The sequence below is a fragment of the Acyrthosiphon pisum genome, chromosome A1, assembly GCF_005508785.2.
Source record: "Acyrthosiphon pisum isolate AL4f chromosome A1, pea_aphid_22Mar2018_4r6ur, whole genome shotgun sequence".
In the NCBI taxonomy this organism is placed as follows: domain Eukaryota; kingdom Metazoa; phylum Arthropoda; class Insecta; order Hemiptera; family Aphididae; genus Acyrthosiphon; species Acyrthosiphon pisum.
Window position 1 is genome coordinate 2,547,772 of NC_042494.1, and position 20,587 is coordinate 2,568,358.

General features: G+C 31.5%; 1 protein-coding gene across 2 annotated transcripts in view; it reads left to right on the plus strand.

Annotated features, from left to right (window-relative positions):
- The window catches only part of LOC100158661 (zwei Ig domain protein zig-8-like), a 436,148-nt gene that overhangs the window by 296,396 nt on the left and 119,165 nt on the right, over positions 1–20,587 (plus strand). For both annotated transcript variants that reach the window (XM_029486489.1, XM_029486490.1), the window contains exon 2: positions 19,522–19,718. In XM_029486489.1, the coding sequence (XP_029342349.1) occupies positions 19,522–19,718 (197 nt within the window). The remainder of the gene's footprint in view (positions 1–19,521; positions 19,719–20,587) is intronic.

The following is a 20,587-nucleotide window of genomic DNA, read 5'->3' on the forward strand; positions in this document are numbered from 1 at the left end:
ACATTTTTTTTACCCAAAAAATGACTAAGTCCCCCCAAAACAAACCCAAAAAAAGGGGTGTTCCGTAAAGGAGAAAAGTTCCATTTTTCTTTACGTCGAAGAAAATTACTGGGGAAATTTAAAATGATACATCAAAGTAAAAACACATTCAAAAATTTGCATTATTCTTCGGACGAAAATTAACTTAATTAAAATATTTTTGAAATAAAATTAACTTGAAGTTAACACGTTAATCTTGAAAAAAAAGTAACTTATTAAGTTAAAAGTTAATTTGAAAAAAAAAGTAACGAGTTAATTAACTTAATTAAAATTAACTTAACGTTTTAACTTAATTTTAATTTTTAACTCGTTAATGCCCAGCCTTGTAAATGACAATATGTTTTCTTTGACACGGTCTCTGCAAAGAAACGCTAATATTCGTAGGTTTATATTATGGTAGGAAGGTTTATTATTACCTGTATTAACAATAGTGGGTTATAGTAATAATTATGGTAAACGATATTATAATAATTGGTTTAAGTTAAACCCACTGGCCACTGTTGGCTGTTTTTAAGAACCATAATTGTTGTCAAACGTGTAATAATAATCATTGTAAAAATTATTATTATAATTCGTATTGTAAATTAAACAAAAAACGGTAACCGCAAACATATCTAATATTATGACGGTTGTCCACCATTCGCAAAAACTACAAACTATCGTTTTAGGTTCGTTTCAGACAGGTATATTGAAAACAAATAACACCGTGTAGTTTTCATAGTAATATTAAAATAGTATATCATTCACTGCGTACGATTTCAAAACAACAGTAAAACAAAACCGTCCAACAACTGTGTTAATGATAATATTCTTGCTGCACTTGAAAATCCTGCATATAACTCGCATCATTCATTTCAGTCTCTACATTTATAATATTATGTTTTTGATTTTAACACAGCTCACTGATTATATTGTAGGGTCGGTCCTAGAGTCCGGGGAACAATAATAATTATAAGAGAACACGGTAGTATTATATGTCCATAAATATTTATGGCGAACTATAATAGCGAGGCACACAATAATATCACATTATATTATACAATATAATATGACGCCCTTCAAGTTGTTAATAATATAATTTTTAATTCACACTATATACATAACTATCCTGGTCAACTTGGAATCCAAATTGTACGTTTTATTTTATCGGATTTAATTGTTCGGAAAACTACTCTAAAAAAAGCTAACCATTCTGGCAGTTTTAAGTATTGTAAAAATGGTTGTTTTTGGTTTTTTTTATAGAGATAAACACTACGCGTTGTTATTCGCAGATATTACATAAATTATAACACAATAACTATTGTATTTTTGAAAACAAATAATATTATCAATGCCGATTTAACAAACCAATCATAATCCATCATTAATATTGTAGTTCAAATAGAAATATAGATTTGAAATATAATATATTATAAGGAACAATATCGAAATCGATTATTTTTTGTACAGCTGAGTCATAATTGATATAAATAACTAAAAAAAAAATGGGTAATTTCCATTAAACAAGTACATATTTTTGTTTATTTAATAACATTATCATTTTATTTTTTATTAAAAATGCATTAATTATTTATAGGATTATTTCGTTTTAAATGCATGATATGCAGTACTTATAAAATTAAGGTGAGATGAATGAATTTGAATTTAGGACCCTAATCGAGAATAATTTAAATGTAATAAAAGGTATTATGAAGATAAGTAAACCCAAAGCAAGAGTTTTCTGTATGAATGAATTATGTACCTACTGTAAAATATTTTTGAATTTTTCTAATGACGCAGCTGTTCTTATACATTTATAAAATAATGTATATAAGCTCTATGTATATTATTTTGTATTTTACATAATAATGTATTGTTCATCCCCTCTTTTTATATAACTAACACAGAATTTGGTTAAAATAAGGCCATGGTTGGAGTGGAAAAAATAATTGTTCCTGGGGCGTTAATTTAGATGGTTATCGGACCTTATCCAAAATATTTTTTCCGCCACTTTAATGACAAGTTTGTTATCCTAATTTATTACTTAATATTATATCAATATATTCATCGTAGAGTTACACACAAGTTTGATGTTTAATACAATTTGTTAATAAATAATGAATAGCAATAATATATGAATATATTATAATTTATAAATTATAATACAAATTACACGATATCCGTCTACGTGGATGGTATTAAAAATCATATCATGTTATGTATTATGAGAGATATTTATTTGATAGTCTTTACACCGAAATCGGGTGTGACTCTGAATTTCGTTCAACTGTTTCAAATATTGACGGACGTGTTAAGCATCGAATGTATCGCACCGAACGAATCAAACATTAATCAACTATGTAATTCGAAAACGCGTAAAATATTTTGTTAGTTAGAACGGAGAACATTTTCAAATTATGTTTGAATCCAGGCTGGTAGTGTAGAAATCCCTGAAGGACTAAAGGTACCATTGTTATATTCTGTCGTACCACGTATAAATACCGTTGTGAATTTTTTTTCGATTCTCGTGAACCCTGTAGCGCTCGAGTAATTTGGAAATGTCTATATAGGAATTTATTTTTTCAAATTTAGTAGAAAAATCTGTGGCTCATACCGGACGACAGGTGTGTGTGAAAGCGAACGTTATTCTCATTATTACTCAATTCATAATATTTTATATTAAATCATCATTGCAGCGCCGTTACTCATTTAAATAGCTGCACGATTATAGTTAAACATGACAACTCTGCCACCGCAGGGACTAAGTATGATTTTAGGCCTATAAGTCCAATAACACAGTCATACGCCAAGACAAGTTGTCAATACATTTTTCGTTGGGTCCAATAATAATGTCAGCCATGTACCCACCTTTTTCAAGTCCAATATGTATTATTATTTCTATGCGGTGAATTTAAGCCTAATATTTATATTTTCATTGTATAGACCTCCACTCGGCCTCAACCATATATATAAATAAAAAAAATCTTTACTAATCGAGAAGAAAGGTTGAAAACATAGAAATAAACGATGATAAGCGTCGTAATAAATGAAATCAGGATTTATCTGAGAGCTGTATCTTACTTCTAGTAACTAGCTGTGTCTCACTCTCGCCTCGTTTTTTACGTTTAATAATAGTTCATATCGCAATGAACAAACAACAATAATAATAATAGGTAATAGTATGTAACACATTATGAACTTTATTATTTTATGTTGACAGCTCACGGGCTTGGATCCAAAAGGTTCTATGTCAATATTTTATTATTTTTTCATTACCAAATTTCTTCTCAGTTAACTGTTGAAATAATATAAATTCTGATTTAATTTAAAAGGTTTTGATAATTTATATGTCTAAATCAAATAATTATAAACTGATAAATATTTAAACACATTCAAATTGGATTTTCTGAAAAATTTCAAATTTACACATAGAACCTTTTGGATCCAAACCCGCGAGCTGCAATAATAACGATGTTATTTAGACGAAAGCCAAAATCGGACTAACCAATTTCTTAATGTCAGACTAAATTGCAATTGGATGAAATTTTTCGTTGGGTGAAATTACGTCCGTTGGACCAAACTCTGCAAGTTTACCAACCCCACGATCGCCTTAAATATATGTCCACGTAAGTCGTGTACTCTTTAATACATCTCACGTGATGTCTCACGCGCGCGTGCGCGTTTGAAATTTACCGCGGATTCACTGTACATATATATTATATTGTATCGTCGCGAATCGTCGTGGCTTTCTTTTTGGCGGTATTTGGGCCAAAAGCATTCGTCTTTGTTAGAAAATACCGCCATTGTTCGGTTGGCGCCCGTATGTTTTCGTACAGGCGGCGGCGGCGGCGGCGGCGGCGGCACCCTCATTCGTTCTTATATAATATATGTTCTATATAATATCTCCCTTGTTCGGTGGTGGCCGTCATATTTCAACCCCAAAGTTACCCTTGTCCAGATGGGATAAAAAAAAAATACACACCCACACACTCGTTCATGTGTGTATATATAAATCCCCGGCACCGGTCAAATTTATCCAACCCGAAGCCGATTTCTGGATTTCTAGACCGCTCTGCGGGCGCAGTGCAGGGGCCGTTGCCGGCGTACACCTGTTCACGCAGTGCACGCTACATACTAACACACACACACACATACACACACGAATAATAAACGAAACGCAACTCTCCGGATTGATCGCAATTTAATGGACCGATATTACGCAGTTACACGTCACACGCTATTCGAGTCGGCGAGATCCACGATTGCGAAAATTCTCGATAGCAATTTAACCACTCCGACAGCTACACCACGGAATACCGTACAAGCGTTACAATAATTATAACAGTCACTTCCGTCATCGATGTACTGCTACAACATATTTATACGCAGACAGGCCCGGACCAGTACCGGGTTTAGAGGGGGTGCAGGTGCAACAGCGATACACCGGGACGCCATGGCTGAGTGCGTGTAAGGAGCCTAGGGTTGGTGTCCTACATTTTCCAACTTTTTAAACACTGATAAATTATGAAGAACATCGAATAATGGTCGAGAAAAAAATATTTTAAGATATTACAGCACCCGTTTGTTTTAAAGCTATAATAATGGACTTGGTTTTATGAAAAATGTATAGGATCAAACGTTTATCCCTACTAGTGATTTTATTAAAGAAACACGTGAGCCATAGGGTACCACTACCTATTTGAAATATTTTCTCTATTAAAACCATCAAATATAAGTACAATTAATGCAACAAATATCTTATAATTAGAAATTGTTTTAAGTGCATTACAATATTAGTAGTTCTACCTAGTGTATTATTCATAGTTCATATAATATTATACATAATTATTTTGTGGCACGCGTATAATAATATGATATAATGGACATGACGTACACCCACTGTCGCCCTTGAAAATTACCTTTTTTTTTTGTACCAATCCTCCCCAAACTACATATTGAGAAAAATATACTGCAGTTGCTCTCAACAACAACAGTCAACCACACACAATTACAATATCATACCTGGCCCAAAATATAGAAGAGGTAAAATAATAATACAATATATTTTATTAAATATTACAATACTAATTGACATACAATGTACCTGATACATAAAAAAAAATAAAAAATAGATTATGTCAAAATGGTTAATTTATAAATTATTTTTGTTGTATAATGACAAATATCTAACCATGTATTTTTATGTGCCTAAAACAACCGCCGCTGGGGGCTATACTGGTTAATACTCGATGGTATTATAATAATATTACATACGGTGCGATGGAAATAACAATGACTCGTTAAGTTTTTTACTTTTACATACCAATGGCCAATTAGTCCTAGTTTCAACTGCAAGTATTTACATTAGCCACAAATATTTTGCTCACACGGTTTCTCAGCAAAATTCTTAAGACTCTATAACATAATGAAATTGAATTTAAGAAATAACTATATTTTCGAACGAATTCAATTTGAATAATTTTATTGAATAAAATATACAGATGATGGGAAGTAATTTGAGAATAATACCTAAACATTTATAAGAATAATAGTGAATGTACAAAAAATTTTAAAATATTATGATTAATGTTTAGATAAATATTATACTGTTACTCGTTTATTTGTCATTATTCACAAATCGTTTGTGATAATAATAATATTATGATGAATTATGTATGATGAATGTCGTCACTTAATGTTATAAAAGCGTACGAATTCGTTATTATTATCTTCAAGACATATAATTATGTCCAAAAATTCCGTTTTATCTTTTATACGCTGTCAAACGCTGTATTTGTATTTAATTATAATATATCATAACTGCAACGTCATTATAATATAATATTATTATACACCAAAATACCATTGTAAAATTACTATATTTTGCACCCCATTTGATATCGTATACTTACAGTAAAATTGTAAAAAAAATATGAGACGAAATGTTTTAATAAACGGATTGATTACATCAGAGTGTTGTAATAATAACACTGCGTGGTCGTCGTCACAGTATGTAGTAGGTAAGTGTCGGGTCATATAATATTTATTATAAAGTGCGTTTTTACGATGCCGTTTAGAAACGAACTTTTTTCTATATACACTGCACTTATGTGGTAATACCTACGCCCATATACAGAATATAAGACCTGAGTGATAATATAGGTATTTACCTCATAATTATTTATATAGAGCTGCGGTGACAATATTCCATGATAATAATATAATGATATGCGATATCGAGTGTACAATTTTTATTAGCCACCTATAATAACTAAACCACACAACCGATAACCATGCAATATAATATAATATAACAGTGTACAGCAGTATATTGTAATAGGACTTGTGTCACGGCCGCAACTGTCCACCGCCGCCGTTAAGATATATAATATTATATAGCTTATTGCAGACAATAATATAAACGAGGGCGTCGTAAAAGCGCACCGAAAGCTTTAAAACGCGATAAATAATATAACGAAACGTTCATTTTTATTTTTAAGACGAGAAAAATAAATAATAATAACATAATAATATAATATATTGTGGTGGTATATCGACGATAGTACACAGAATGGCCGTAAAGTATTACAACGTGGAATTTTTTTAGATTCGTGTAAGGTTTTATTCTTCCCCCCTCCCCATCATCACCACCACTATCACCTGTCATTTCACTCCGTTTTAGTCGTCGTCGTCGTTCCGCATTTTCAACACACACGTGCACCGAACTCACGACTGCGTTTGCCAAACAGCGTTGTTCAGTGCTTATGACGTAGGCTGCTGTGCAAGGCAAGTTTATTGATTTTGCGTCGTAAAAATTTCGCTGAAAGTATATCTCGTGTGTAAGAAGTAGTTTAAACAAGAATAATATATATTATTATTATTATATAGGTATATGTGGCGTGTATACCCGCTCACTGTTTGCACGATTCCGGTCCGCAATATCCTAGGTAGTTGTCCGTCGACGATCTGAACGCCACCGTGTAGACCGAACCTCTCTCTTTCGGCTCCTCAGGGGCCCCGACCGTCCCTAAATCAATTACTGCAGCAACAGACGTTCGTTCGATCCACAGGAGTCGCCGAGCACCGCACTTCGCGTCCACCTACCTTCGCCCATCGAATTCGCGCGAGAGTGTTTACTCAGCCGAATTGATAACCACGGTGTGCTGTGGTATACCTTACGGTGAGTGGTGTGCGGTATACTGGTATATCCGCACCGTTTATGCACCGGCTCATACCTACGGCATGACGTGCGAAAAACTCACGCGGGGCGGAAGGCACGCGCTTTTCCAGGAGACCGTTATACGCCTTCCCGATCCACATCGGCCCACGTTTCCCGGCGAAGGCGGGTAGGAGTTTAGGACGTGTTTATCATGATGTTTGTCGTTTTTATGTTTTTTTTTTCCGTAAACGACGATTTCCCTTTCCATTCTGATTGAGATGCTGATCGTCAGCTGATCTGAGATTCAATTTTTCGAAATACCTACAGCGCCCGCGGTGTTCATTGCACGTTTCGATCACCGCGGTATATACGATATTTTTATACTATTATTACATATAGGTATACTAGATCGCATTACCTTTTTATACTTTTCAAATGGGTATTTTGGACCGGATTTCCTAGTTTTTTTAGTGTATTTCTCACTCGTTGGAGCAACACACGCACGGACGGTATATTAAATTTCCGTTTTTAAATTTGGTACATTATTGTTGATAAAATGTCCGTTTAATTCATAAGTACATAATGTAAAGAATGAATCATGAACGACCCAATTTAACTCAAATGAGACCGTTTGGAGGTCCGTATAATATATTGTAAATATATATATATATAATAGCGCACCCGTCAATCCACTTAGATTTTCCGCGTGACATTTTTAATAAAAAAAAAAAGGCATGCATAGGGTATTATTATAAATTATAATGTAATAATAACAAGTCTAAGCATTGAATGTCACATTTTATTACTGTGGGTTGGGAAATATTTTTTTTTATAACGGTAGGTTTTTATAATAGTTTATAAATAACTCAGAATTGTGTACCTAGTATATAATTTTCATTGTTGTATACTTGTATGTTATTGTACGAATTTTGAAACGCCAAAAATATAAATAATTGATATATGTAACCGATTTATAATTTATAAGAACAATTTATTGGTCATTAATTTTACTCGCTGTATAGGTATCTACTATTTTAATATTGTATGACCACAGTACGTAACCGAAATAAATTGCATACATCGGTAGATTAGGATTTTAGGTTAATTTTGACCTGGTTACCTAGCGGGGATGAGGTGGAGAAGGGGGCTAAGCAAACCGGAGCGGTAGCTCAACCTATTCTCGCCCGCGTACATGCAATGTTTTTGCGCGTGCGCAGTCGCAGTGTACGTTTTGCAAAATATATAATATAACAGCTGCGTCGGTGTAGCCCGGGCACTTGGTCACACGGAATCGGTCTCCGTTCGCGGATAATTGATACAAATGGTTTCGGGAACGCATGACAAATCCCCGACCCGCACTGCCTCCACTTCCACCACCGATCATTTTCCTGCATGGTCGCGAGGAAGGTGAGAGCGGGCCCCGATGACGATTGTGACTGTACAACACAATATACGCGCGGCAACGTGTAAAGCTCGCAAAACGCGCGACGATTTTAAATTCGAACCGAATTCGTATTTTCGTGTTCGTGAGAGTGTATAACACTCCTCCCCGCTGAGTCCGCCGAACACTGTCGGATGCGGCCAGAGGGTGAGTGGGCAGAATTCTGCTGCTGCTGCTGCTGCTGCTGCTGTAGCGGTCCGCGTGCGCGTCCATCTCTCGCCGAGCTGATTGATGATGCGAAATGCAGACACACAGACTCGTGTGTGTCCTTTTCGTTCACCGTCTCTCTCTCTCTCTCTCTCTCTCTCTCTCTCTCACCACTCCCTTCAATCCATCGGTTTACCTCGTATTTTTCATCGCGTTCCGAGGAATTGATTCCCATATAATTCACCCCCGAGTTTTATATACATTATATATATATACTCGCCACAAACCACCCACCGACCGTTTTATACAACATAGATATACATATATGATATGGCCTAACGCGAATCCCGTGTATAGTAGCCGTTATGCGCGATAAGAACGAGACGAATGATAAATTCGGATCGTGGTCCCGTTTTTGATCGCAGTCAGCTGCCTCCAAATCATACGTATGAATATTCTAAAAACCCACCCGCTATAATTGGTTGGCCAAGTACGAGTGGTTCGCCGGTTTTTCCTCGACGCCATCACGTTTATTTAATATGTATTGTATACTGCGTTTCGACGTACATAGCAGTCGAATAAAATCTTTCGAAAGATTTATTTATGATGCGAAAACGGATTAAGTCCAAGGCGAGAATCTGACCAGCAAAGTCATAATATAACAATAATATGGTCCCTTCGTAACCGATGCGTATATATAAAAATCTAGTTCACCGTCTCTTGAAATCTCATCTCGAAGATTATTAACCATGTTGCGGCATCCGCGTCGTTAAATACTCGTGTCGTAAATATGCTTCCTAATAACTGTTGGGATCGCGCTTAAATAACATTTTCATTTGCGTGTACAGAAAGAAGCAAAACAAATTGTATTCAGAAACTCGTAAGATCTTATTTATTTTTCTATTCGAAACACTGTACTTTCTATCGTTGGCAGATAAGTTATAACAAATCGGACTACTCAATTTTTGTTAAAACTATTAATTTCAAATCGTCTACTGTTTTTTCACACAGTTTTAGTTTTATTAGTTTATCATATTTGTCTAGGAATGTTAGAAGTTAGAACAATGTAAGTGATGCATAAAATGTTTAATAACAATAGTGATCAAGGCTTGAAATCAAAATAAACAAAGGTGGGTACGTGGATATCGCTCTGATGTACAGTCGATTACATGTGGGTCACTGTATAATGGATGGGATTAAATTTGAATTCAATGATATAATATCATTGTATACGAAAGGCGATTTGAGCGGTGACAGTTTGTCAGTGTGGATATTTTATATTATATTAATAAATTATTAATTATAAAATTATTACTTATTATTAATACGGTAGCCGGAAAATTGAATCAATATTATAAAATTACGACAAAATAACTAAAATCGTTATTTTTGGGTATTTATAATGATATTTCCTCCAAATTTAAACATAAAATAAATATAAAGAAAACGGTAATTTTGTAATTTTAAGATTTTTTTGGTTACAGAATAAACTAATTAAGTGGAACCTTGTTTTTTTAAATTTTCAATCCTTACCTATATCTATAAAAGTTGAACATTCTATAAACTTTTAACTACAAAACAATTTTTAAATTTTAAATTTGATAAATGTTATCAACAATTGTTTTAAATTTAAATGCTTGTAAAAAAAATTGTGACAATGTAGTTTTAATATTTTTCAACTGATATTGTAACGATATATCAAATATATATTAAATTTTGATACTTTTTGCCTTTTGGCCTAACATATAAAAGTGTATTGATATTTTTAGAAAAAAAAACTAAAAATTGAAATTATAAATTGTCCGTAAACAGCTCAAAACAAGTTAAAATATTATTAAAAATGTTATAATTTATTAAGTATGGGAATTGATGAAATAAACATAAATCTCAAGTGTCTACGGTTATTTGTTTTTTAACTTCAAAGTTCAAATGCTCATAAAAATGTAATTTTACTTTCTTATAAACATATTATTTTTTGATAAAAGTAGATAACCTTATAACCTTATAATTTGCATTTTACGCCTTTTGTCAAATTTTGAACTTTAAATGCTTTTAAAAAAAAATTGTGACTAGTGACTTATGGATTTTTAATATTTTTCAAATGTCATTGTAGCAATATAAGAGCCTTGTATTAAATTTTCAATCTTTTTTATCCAGTTTTGGAAACTGAAAATGTCCGTAAACAGTTTAAAACAAATCAATATTTTTTTTAAATATATTAATGTGAATATAGAAAATGCTAATTTAAACAACCAGTGAAAATTACATGTATTTATGGTCATTTTTTTTAGAGTTACACCAAAAACCAAAATAGATTTTGTCGACAACCGATTTAGCGTGAAAATTCACGGTTTTCCTTAATTTTTCTTTTCTTTTTCCATGCGCTTTCGATAAAACTATTAGGAATATTTTACTTTTGACCCCCCTAAGTACCAACTAGATTCAATTTCCTACCAGAAAAGATACTATTGAAGAAAATCTAAGCAATTTTACAGTCCTAAAAAGTGATGACAGACACAAAAAAAAAATTAAAAAAACACACTTAATTTTAAAATCAATACATTCATCGCTCCGCTCAGAATCTAAAAATGTTATTATGTAATAACTTAAAAACAAAATCAAAAAAAAATATTTGAGAAATTGAGTTTTTACCTTGAAAATAATCACCTTGTATGATATTATTCCTATTCAACAAATAACACAATTTTATATTCAGATACCTAATATTATTATAGTCATGTAAATTGAAAATCTAATTATATCTTAAAGAATAGATTTAATATTATAATCGAAATTGCCTATATAGGTATATATTAGTAGCTTAAGTAGCTATATAGTAATATACATTACATTTATTTGACGAAAAATATGTTCAAAATGTAATAAAAAATCTGTAGTATATATCCGAAAAACTTTTTAAATTGTAATTTTTAGTACCTACTCAACTCCAGCTCCCACTCTATTCGATACACTTATTTAAGACAAATAGGATAATAATATGTAATATAAAATAGTATTATTTCATGACGTACTATTGATCATCGTTAACTTAAGAAACGTTTTTTAAAGTCTATAACATTAACATTTTATTCTATTTATATATATATATATATATTTTTATAGATCATCAAAAATACTCATAAAACATTGTCACTAAATCTTATCAAGTTTATTAGTTTTTTCAGAAGTATAATATAAAACGTCTTACAACCCTATTATTTTTTTTTTATAATAATAATATAATATATTTAGTTTAATAGAGTCGGTCAAATGAAGCAGTCCAAAAGTGCCGTTTTTATTCAAGTTTTAATAATTATTAATGTTAATTTGGATTCTGAATATATAAAATCACTGTTCCTAATAATGTCACAAAAACACACACAATATATATATAGATATATAAATTAATTATATACTAGTGTTTGTGCGTGTTTTGTAAATATTTGCTAAAAAGCAAGTCTATAATATTATATGCATGGATATCGACATAGCAAGAAAATTAATTTACACCTAGTGAAATTCGATTAAATTTTCATTCGGCGATGTAAAATTATACGTTATTACAAATGTACCAGGATAAATTTCATACATATTTGAGTAGTCTGCGATGTTACAATAATAATAATAATAATAATAATAATAATAATAATATAGGTATATAATAAACAAACCATATTATTATTTTTATATATTTCATGAAATGTAGCATTGCTCTCGGAATTTTATTGATCTTGATAATATATAATCTATATTGATGACACGACTATATAACGCCGCGCCGCGCCGGTGGCGTTAAGCTATGTTATTGTTATAACGAGCTGCTAATTGAAAAATCCACGTTGAAAAACAGCCGAATCGTCAATTATAAACACGCGAACAATATTGACTATAGGTAGTTAAAAAAAAAATTACGGTAGGTACACGGTAGATAATAAATGAAATCTCGCAGCGATGTTATTATTAGTCTCTGCTAACCTAGCAGCCGGACGTTAGGAATTTCACACGGTCCATAAGACACGTCGCGTTCGCTGGGTAAGCAATTCAATATTGTGTTATTATATTATATTTTAGCGAACCCTAACGAGGGACAATAATGGGCATTTGCGGGCTTAACAACCGTCGAAACTACATCCCGGTACTCCGCAGACCGAATTCTGTAAGACGATGACGGGGGGGGGGGGGGGCACTTCCAAACGAGATATCTCGTCAATCACTCCGATTAGAAATTTACACAACGGCCGCGTGTGTACAGTATATTCATATTATATTATATTATATACGAAGTACGCTCGATGACAAAGGTCTGAGACTTGTTCTATATTATATGATATTATTACCATATAAGACGTTTATAGAACCACAGAGTTCGTTACGATAACATTTAAATATATTATATGTTAGCTGTGCACAAAGATTCGCCCTCCCCGCGCCCAATTCTGTTCACCGTCCACCATCAATGGAATATAATATTAATATTCTGTACGACCACATGAAGTGTATAAGTATATTATAACCTATAACTATAATCTCGCGTGGGTTGTGGATAATCCGCGTCAAACGTTTTTTATGTCGTTCAATAAATATTGTAATATTATGTTTAATAACATTGCGCTAGCTTATAATATTATAATATTATTGTTGTGAACTATGACACATCGATATTAAGTTACTCGCTGGATAAACGTAATTATTATAAATGTTCGCACGTATAATTGTATGATTTTCATCTAATTGTACCGCATTTAATTAAATTATCCTTAATAACATAGCGTACATAATGACTACTAAGTGACAGACGACGGTAGGCATCTACAATACTAGGTACCTAGGTATATTAATGCAAATGTACCTATACATACTAATAATGTATAATGTGTAAATGCGTATCGATACCACAACCACAACCGATGTTAATGTTATTACCCATATTATACCATTAATCGATAATTATTTTTTCACGAATTTATTAAAAACCAAAATATATTATTTAATTTGAACTGGCAATCTCGAGAGTACATCATTATCGCGAAATTATTGTGAATTCCAATTCATCATCATAACAATATTGTATTATAATAAAATTTATAGGTATCGTAATCAAGGTTTTTTTTATACACGCGCGATACGCGTCACATCCATCATGTGTTACCATAATAAACGGTGATCCATTAACGAGTAGCAAGTGATTGCTTTTCGAAACGTTTAACTTTGATTGTTTTAACCATTATTCCGGTAGGTACAGTAATATTTCTTTTCATTGAGATTTTTAATATAGTAATAGACTTGGTATTGTGACGTTTTTTTTATTTTTTTTTTAAATTCCTCATCTGAATTCATCGAAATGGCGTAGGTGGTAGACGGTGTAAACATTTTATGTTTTAAATTTGCAAGTGGTAAACGTACAAATATTTGTTGTTTTCATTTAACTAATAATGTTAGTTTTATAATATTATAAAACATATTTTCGTTGAAAATGCCAGTGCACATAAATCGAACATTGATAAAAGGCAGCTATTTATGTATTTTTTGATAACAATCACATTTTAAAAATATGCAAGTGAAAAATAAAGACGGCTCCGAGCTTTTTTTATATTTTTATTTTAAATATAAAATTTAAATTTGTATTTACATAGCATCCCGTACATTTTATATAAATAACGAAGAAACGTATAAATCAATAATAATTTTACACTAGGTATATAATATTAGGCCGAGTAGGTAATATGTACACACCAATTAAAATAGGCATCGTTAATTTTCCTCTGTGCAAAATTCTTATTGAATTGTTAGATTTTGTCCAATCATTAGATAACACCAAGACCATCAAGACGTTTTAAGCGTTAGTACGATATAGTTTAAGATTTGATATTAAAGCGGAAGTCGCTTTATTGAAAGTAACTCCACGAACGTGTAAAGTATACATAATTTTCAATATCTTTAGTATGTATAATACATATATATATATATATATATATCTTATTAATAAACATTAAACATATTAATAATTCAGGGCATTGAAAAAAAAAATGAATTTGTAAAATTAGAACGTATATTTGAAAATATGAACAAGTAAAATAGAATTTATTAATTAATTTAAAGCATGGTTGCAACGTATATTTGATAAATAAGTCGTAGCTGTACTTCAGTACTTGTATAATAATATGTTTGCTTGATACTAGTTTAGTTCGGATGATTTTGCACGTTTTGTGTTTTTTTTTAACTAGAGGATATCGATCAAATTGAATACAATATATATATTTTATTTTATTTTTTTAATAATCACCGGAACATGCCCAAGGAATAATATTACCCTGCTTGTACGCTATAAAATCGATAAACTTACCGAGACCATAGTTATTCACGATTCTCGGCTAACAATGGGAAAATATTCAATAAGTAACAACCTAAAAACCTTGAAATATCGCTATAAATATAAATTGAAAACAACCCCTTAGCATATTATTCGTGATTTGGCCTTGTTCGGCCCGTGTTCTGATGATAATTTAAAAATACTCAATTAACTAATTGTCGGATAAGCACACATGGCTCAAAACATGCACGATAAATCACGTACTGCTGTGCAGCATTCTACTATTTACACGTATGAAACACAACACAGTTTATAATTTAATTTTTGTCGAAATATCTTTGTATTCGTAAGTGATTGCTTTTTTTTATCAAAACGAGTTTGACTGTACCTGAATAATAATTTTGGATAACGTTTTTTTCTCACAAATTCTTATCTAATCTATTATTTCAAAAAAGAAAGAAATTCGCGTATTGCACGAGGTATTTATATGATAGTATAAACATATAAAATAATATGCCATTGTTGTAAAACATTGTTGTATGGGAATGTTACTTCGTCGATATTTTATTTTTTACTGATGCTTCTCAGCTATGTATAATCATATTATTTCGGCTTAACACGTTTCATGCAAAAACATACCTTGCGGTTTTCTAACGCATTATATGATCCCGCGTTGCTGCAAAATATTGTTCATATCACTAATACGCTATGTATTATTTTTTTTTTTATTCATACAATAATGTTTATTTTACATTCTAAGGAGATTTTCCCAAGAAATAAGAAAATTATTGATATATTAATCAATTACTAAGTATATTTGATGATATTATTGTGAATAAGGTAATACCTATTTACGCGGAACCTTGTTTTACATTTTCAATCCTTAGGTATAAAAGTTGAACATTTTGTCAAAATTCAAACTTTAAATGCTTATAAAAAAAAATGTGCTATTCAAGCAATATATCAGGAGCTTGTTGTGGATCTTGTTAACAACGGTATAAAACGTTGATGATAACAACGAGATCAATCAGATGGATATATTTATGAATTATGAATATAATTATACTGTTTGTCTGTAACTAAACTAAGTAGGGTCAGGTAAACCATCAGTGACCAGTATACAAGCATAAACACTGGTCGTTCTTTTATGAGCAGAGTTGCAAGTCTGATATCAAAAATAATTGTAGTGCCTATTGTTTTTAAGGAGGATGCATTTTTTTGGATAAAATATGTGGTGGGGTGAAAAATTACAATAAAAAACAATAGAGAGATGTCATCATGTATACACTCCACACTTCAACCACTTTGCAGTAGGTTTAGATATCATAAGTTTCAATTTGAACATTTTAGAAAATTTCTGTAAAAACACACAAATTATAATGATCGTTCTATGATTTTTAATGAAAATGATTATAGAATTTTATACGTTTTATTTCATTTTTATAATATCAAACAAAAATGTAATATGTTTTTAATTTAGTACATTACTAAACGTTGGAGTTGTAAAGACGTATTTATAAAACAACTTAGAGTAAACAGATCAAAGGACAAAGACTATTAGTTATGATGTAATTTATTTAATTAATTATATGATTTATACTATACACTTATATTATATTATATACTTATGAATGATACTGGGAAATCTAACGAAACATATATACAATCAATAAACTTGTCCAAAAGTATATTTTGTTATACTTATGACATAACCAAGAAATAAGTAATTAGTACGTATTATAATAGGTATATAATTTATGTTACAATTTAGTCATTATTTTGGTTCCTTGTTTGAACGCACAAATAAAAATAACTTATTACATTTTATTTTATTGATTTACGTTAGGACTTAGGATAATATTGAGGTACTCATAATATTAGTAAATTAGAGAGACAATTAATTACTATTGAAATCTCATTAAATCATAATTGGGTAGTTTCCCTAGACTATATATAGTACATAGGGTCTAAACATTGTAATTGCAATTTCACTTATAATCATAAATAGAACCTTACATAATAGAATCATTATTAATTTTCAAAAAGTTATAATGTCTATAGCAATATACTGTCTTGTACACTTCTTCAAAATATTAATTATTTAATTATTTTTTTCGTATATTATAATATTGTCCAATATCTTATTTGATTGGTTTATAAAATACACTTATAAATAACATTTATTATTGTAATTTACACCATTAATATTTTCAAACCTTTCGTTCTTGTTTTTGCAGTTAGTACCTATTCATACTTATTCGTACCCATTATCGTACGAAGAAGAATATATTATACAAATTAAAATATTTTTTTTCTTTTAATTTAAAATGTTTATACAAAATATATTAATGTAGCATAAGTACATCGTACTCGAGATAATTATATGATAACTTTAATGTATGTATAAATGTATAATAATACATACTATGTATTTTTATATTTTGTATTAAGTTTATTGTAATCTACCAGACAAAAATAATAAATATTTTTTTCTTATATTTTTAGTCCTATATTTATTTAAAAGTATCAAGGAGCATGTGAAAATATTAACATAAAAATATAAAAGTCTAATATGTAATTAATGAAACTTTAAGTTGCGTCAAAGAAATAAGAAACATCAAACATCAATTAATTAAATTACGAGGAAAAAAACACAAACAAAATAATTACTTAATTATAAATAAAATCGCATTGTTAATATCTACCTGATAATATATATATATATATATATAATATAGCGACATTAAGATGAATTGCCTCTGCAGAAGAAAAAAAAGTAATTTTTCGTTTCTCGTTTTCAACGTTTGTTTCTGTGCTAAGATAATTAGAGTTTTTGGAAATTAAACGCGGCGAAAAACGATTCAACTGTTATTATTATTTTAGTATATTTTTTTACGAACAATCACAACGGAAATGAGTAGTCTTCGCTTACAGTTGTATACGATTGTCGTAACGCCTCGTCAATATATTATGTATATATTATAATTTCAAATTTTTCTATACGAGGAACAGATTATTCGATAATGTCAGCCATTGCGATCGCTTCTTTCAGAACAGTTTCGTTATTTATTTCATCGGTTACAAATCAATATAATCGTCTGGTTACTCAATTATACAAGAATAGTATTATATTATGTCATGTCATTAGTGAGACATAGGATACCTAGGTCATAAAATATTTCCATCACACGTTTCCACGACCCTGCACGCTAGAAATGCCTCCTATCGTCATTTCTCAGCGCAGATTCTCAGACCCCATTACCCAGACACTCACTTTTTCAATGTTCAATTTTATATTGTTTGCTCGACGCAACAAAGTCATGCCATTTTCCAGTTTCCTTCTCGTCCCAGGCCACCGTAAAGGCTAAATTAAATATTAACTACCGCTGCAATAACACATAACTCTTATCATATTATACCTACGCCCACCTGTACGTCATTACAGCCAATTGGTTATACTTTTATTGTTTTGAACCTTAACGTAAAAAATTGGTTTATCCAAATAGTGTGCTAAAATATACCTACGTACTTTTTTTTATATCAATCAAGTTTCCATCCAGGCGGAGATTCTCAATATTATCTATGCTCCTAGAATCACCCGCACCGCATTAGTGGCAGCATTACTCGACCAGAATCCCAAACTCTATTTGAGCGTCAAATATCAATTATAGTAGTCGCCAATCTATCCAACAGCCATAAGATAATATTATAACTCCTCTCTGCAACGTACCATCTAATATTCAATCAATATACTTATATCCTAGCTATTATTAGCATATGTGCATCGTTACACCTCTACCGTGTATTCGTGTTACACTGTTACTTGCTATATTTATTATAATAATGTTTTCAATATCACCCAATTTCCAATATTACCGAGGGTTTATTATAATCAAACAAATAATTAATACGCTTTCTTGCGTTTAGTGTAGGTGTTGTGTAAAAAGGTTTAATAATAAAAAAAAAACAATTTCAAAATAGGTGCGATTCCGGTGTTGACAGTAGAAGAGGGAACACAATAATTAGCTAAGCTCAAAGTATAATGCTTAGACTTTACGTGTCATGTGTATATCGTATAATGTTATATTACACCACAAACAATTTTCCATGTATATGTTACATGATACATATAATAAAAAACAACGAAAAAATAACAAATTTTCAAACCTCTAGGAAATACTGAAGTGAATAATAATAAAACGAAATACGATGTTTATGCAGCAGCAGAGGGGATTGATTGTGTTTTCGGGGGAGGATCGAGTCGATCCTGGGGGGATTCGATGCAGGACTCCTGCCTGACCTGAGCCACCCGCAGCGCTTCACGCACCGAACGGCCCCCTCCGCCACAGGGCGCTACGGACGACAGGATGAAATTGGTTTCGTTTACCCGACAGACGAAAATATCATAACAACCCATCATATACATACCGTTATTTTTGTTCACAGGGTGTTCGTACCAGAATCACGGGGGCAGCGACAAGAACGGCGCCGGGGGCAGCGGGCGTGACGTCAATGCCGTGAAACCGGACGCCAACCAATACTCTGGGCCGCAATTCGACCCGGAAACGCCCAGGAACGTGACGGCGCTGGAAGGAAAATCGGCGTATTTAACATGCAAAGTCAAGAGTTTGGACAACAAAACGGTAAGTGATTCAATTTGTATTTCTTGTCCGATCCGTGCAGATGCGCGTGTTCCGCAGTCGATTGTAAATCCCACAGCTGATATTCAAACGTCAACTATGAACTCCACTGGTTATTACAATTCGTATGATCACAAATAGCTTAGAAAAAAAAAATAGGTACGATAATTAATAATAACACATAATATAATAGTATTACAGACAGTTGTTGATCGTGTGTAACACGATTGTTTCTGCCATATTATTATGATCCCGGTAATCCATCACTGTGTACCTATTAAAGGTGTTTAAATGATTGTAATATATTTCATAAGGAATCATATACAATATTATATAAGTACATAAAACATTTTTCAAGTTCTCTCGAGTACAAGACGTGTACAAGCGTACAACTAAGTAATGATTAAAACTGAAGTCACGTACAATTTAAACACAAATATACTTATAAGTTTAATAATGTTTTAGTATGTATTACACTCATTTATCGATTGAGAACCGTTCGTTCATTCTATGAAATCGTCCTGTAAATGTATATTAATCACCCGGCCATCTATACGCTAATTGCAAACATGTCGATTTTCTGTAGTTACGACGGTCGCGAAAAATTACAATTTTGAATTAATATCGAAACGTGCACGGCGATCGTATACGTCGAATTACGAAGACTAAAGTCATCGCTCGTCTGGGTAATCCGATTACTAAGGTTTAATTTTCAGGAAAAGCTGAAAAAATAAATATTTAGTCATCGTTCACACAAAACCGTTCGACTTCGGAATTAGTATATTATCGATGTGTACAGTAAATATCCTAATTAGCATATTTCCGCCATGCTCTAATTAGCAAAGGATAAAAATAATTATATATGCCCTGGA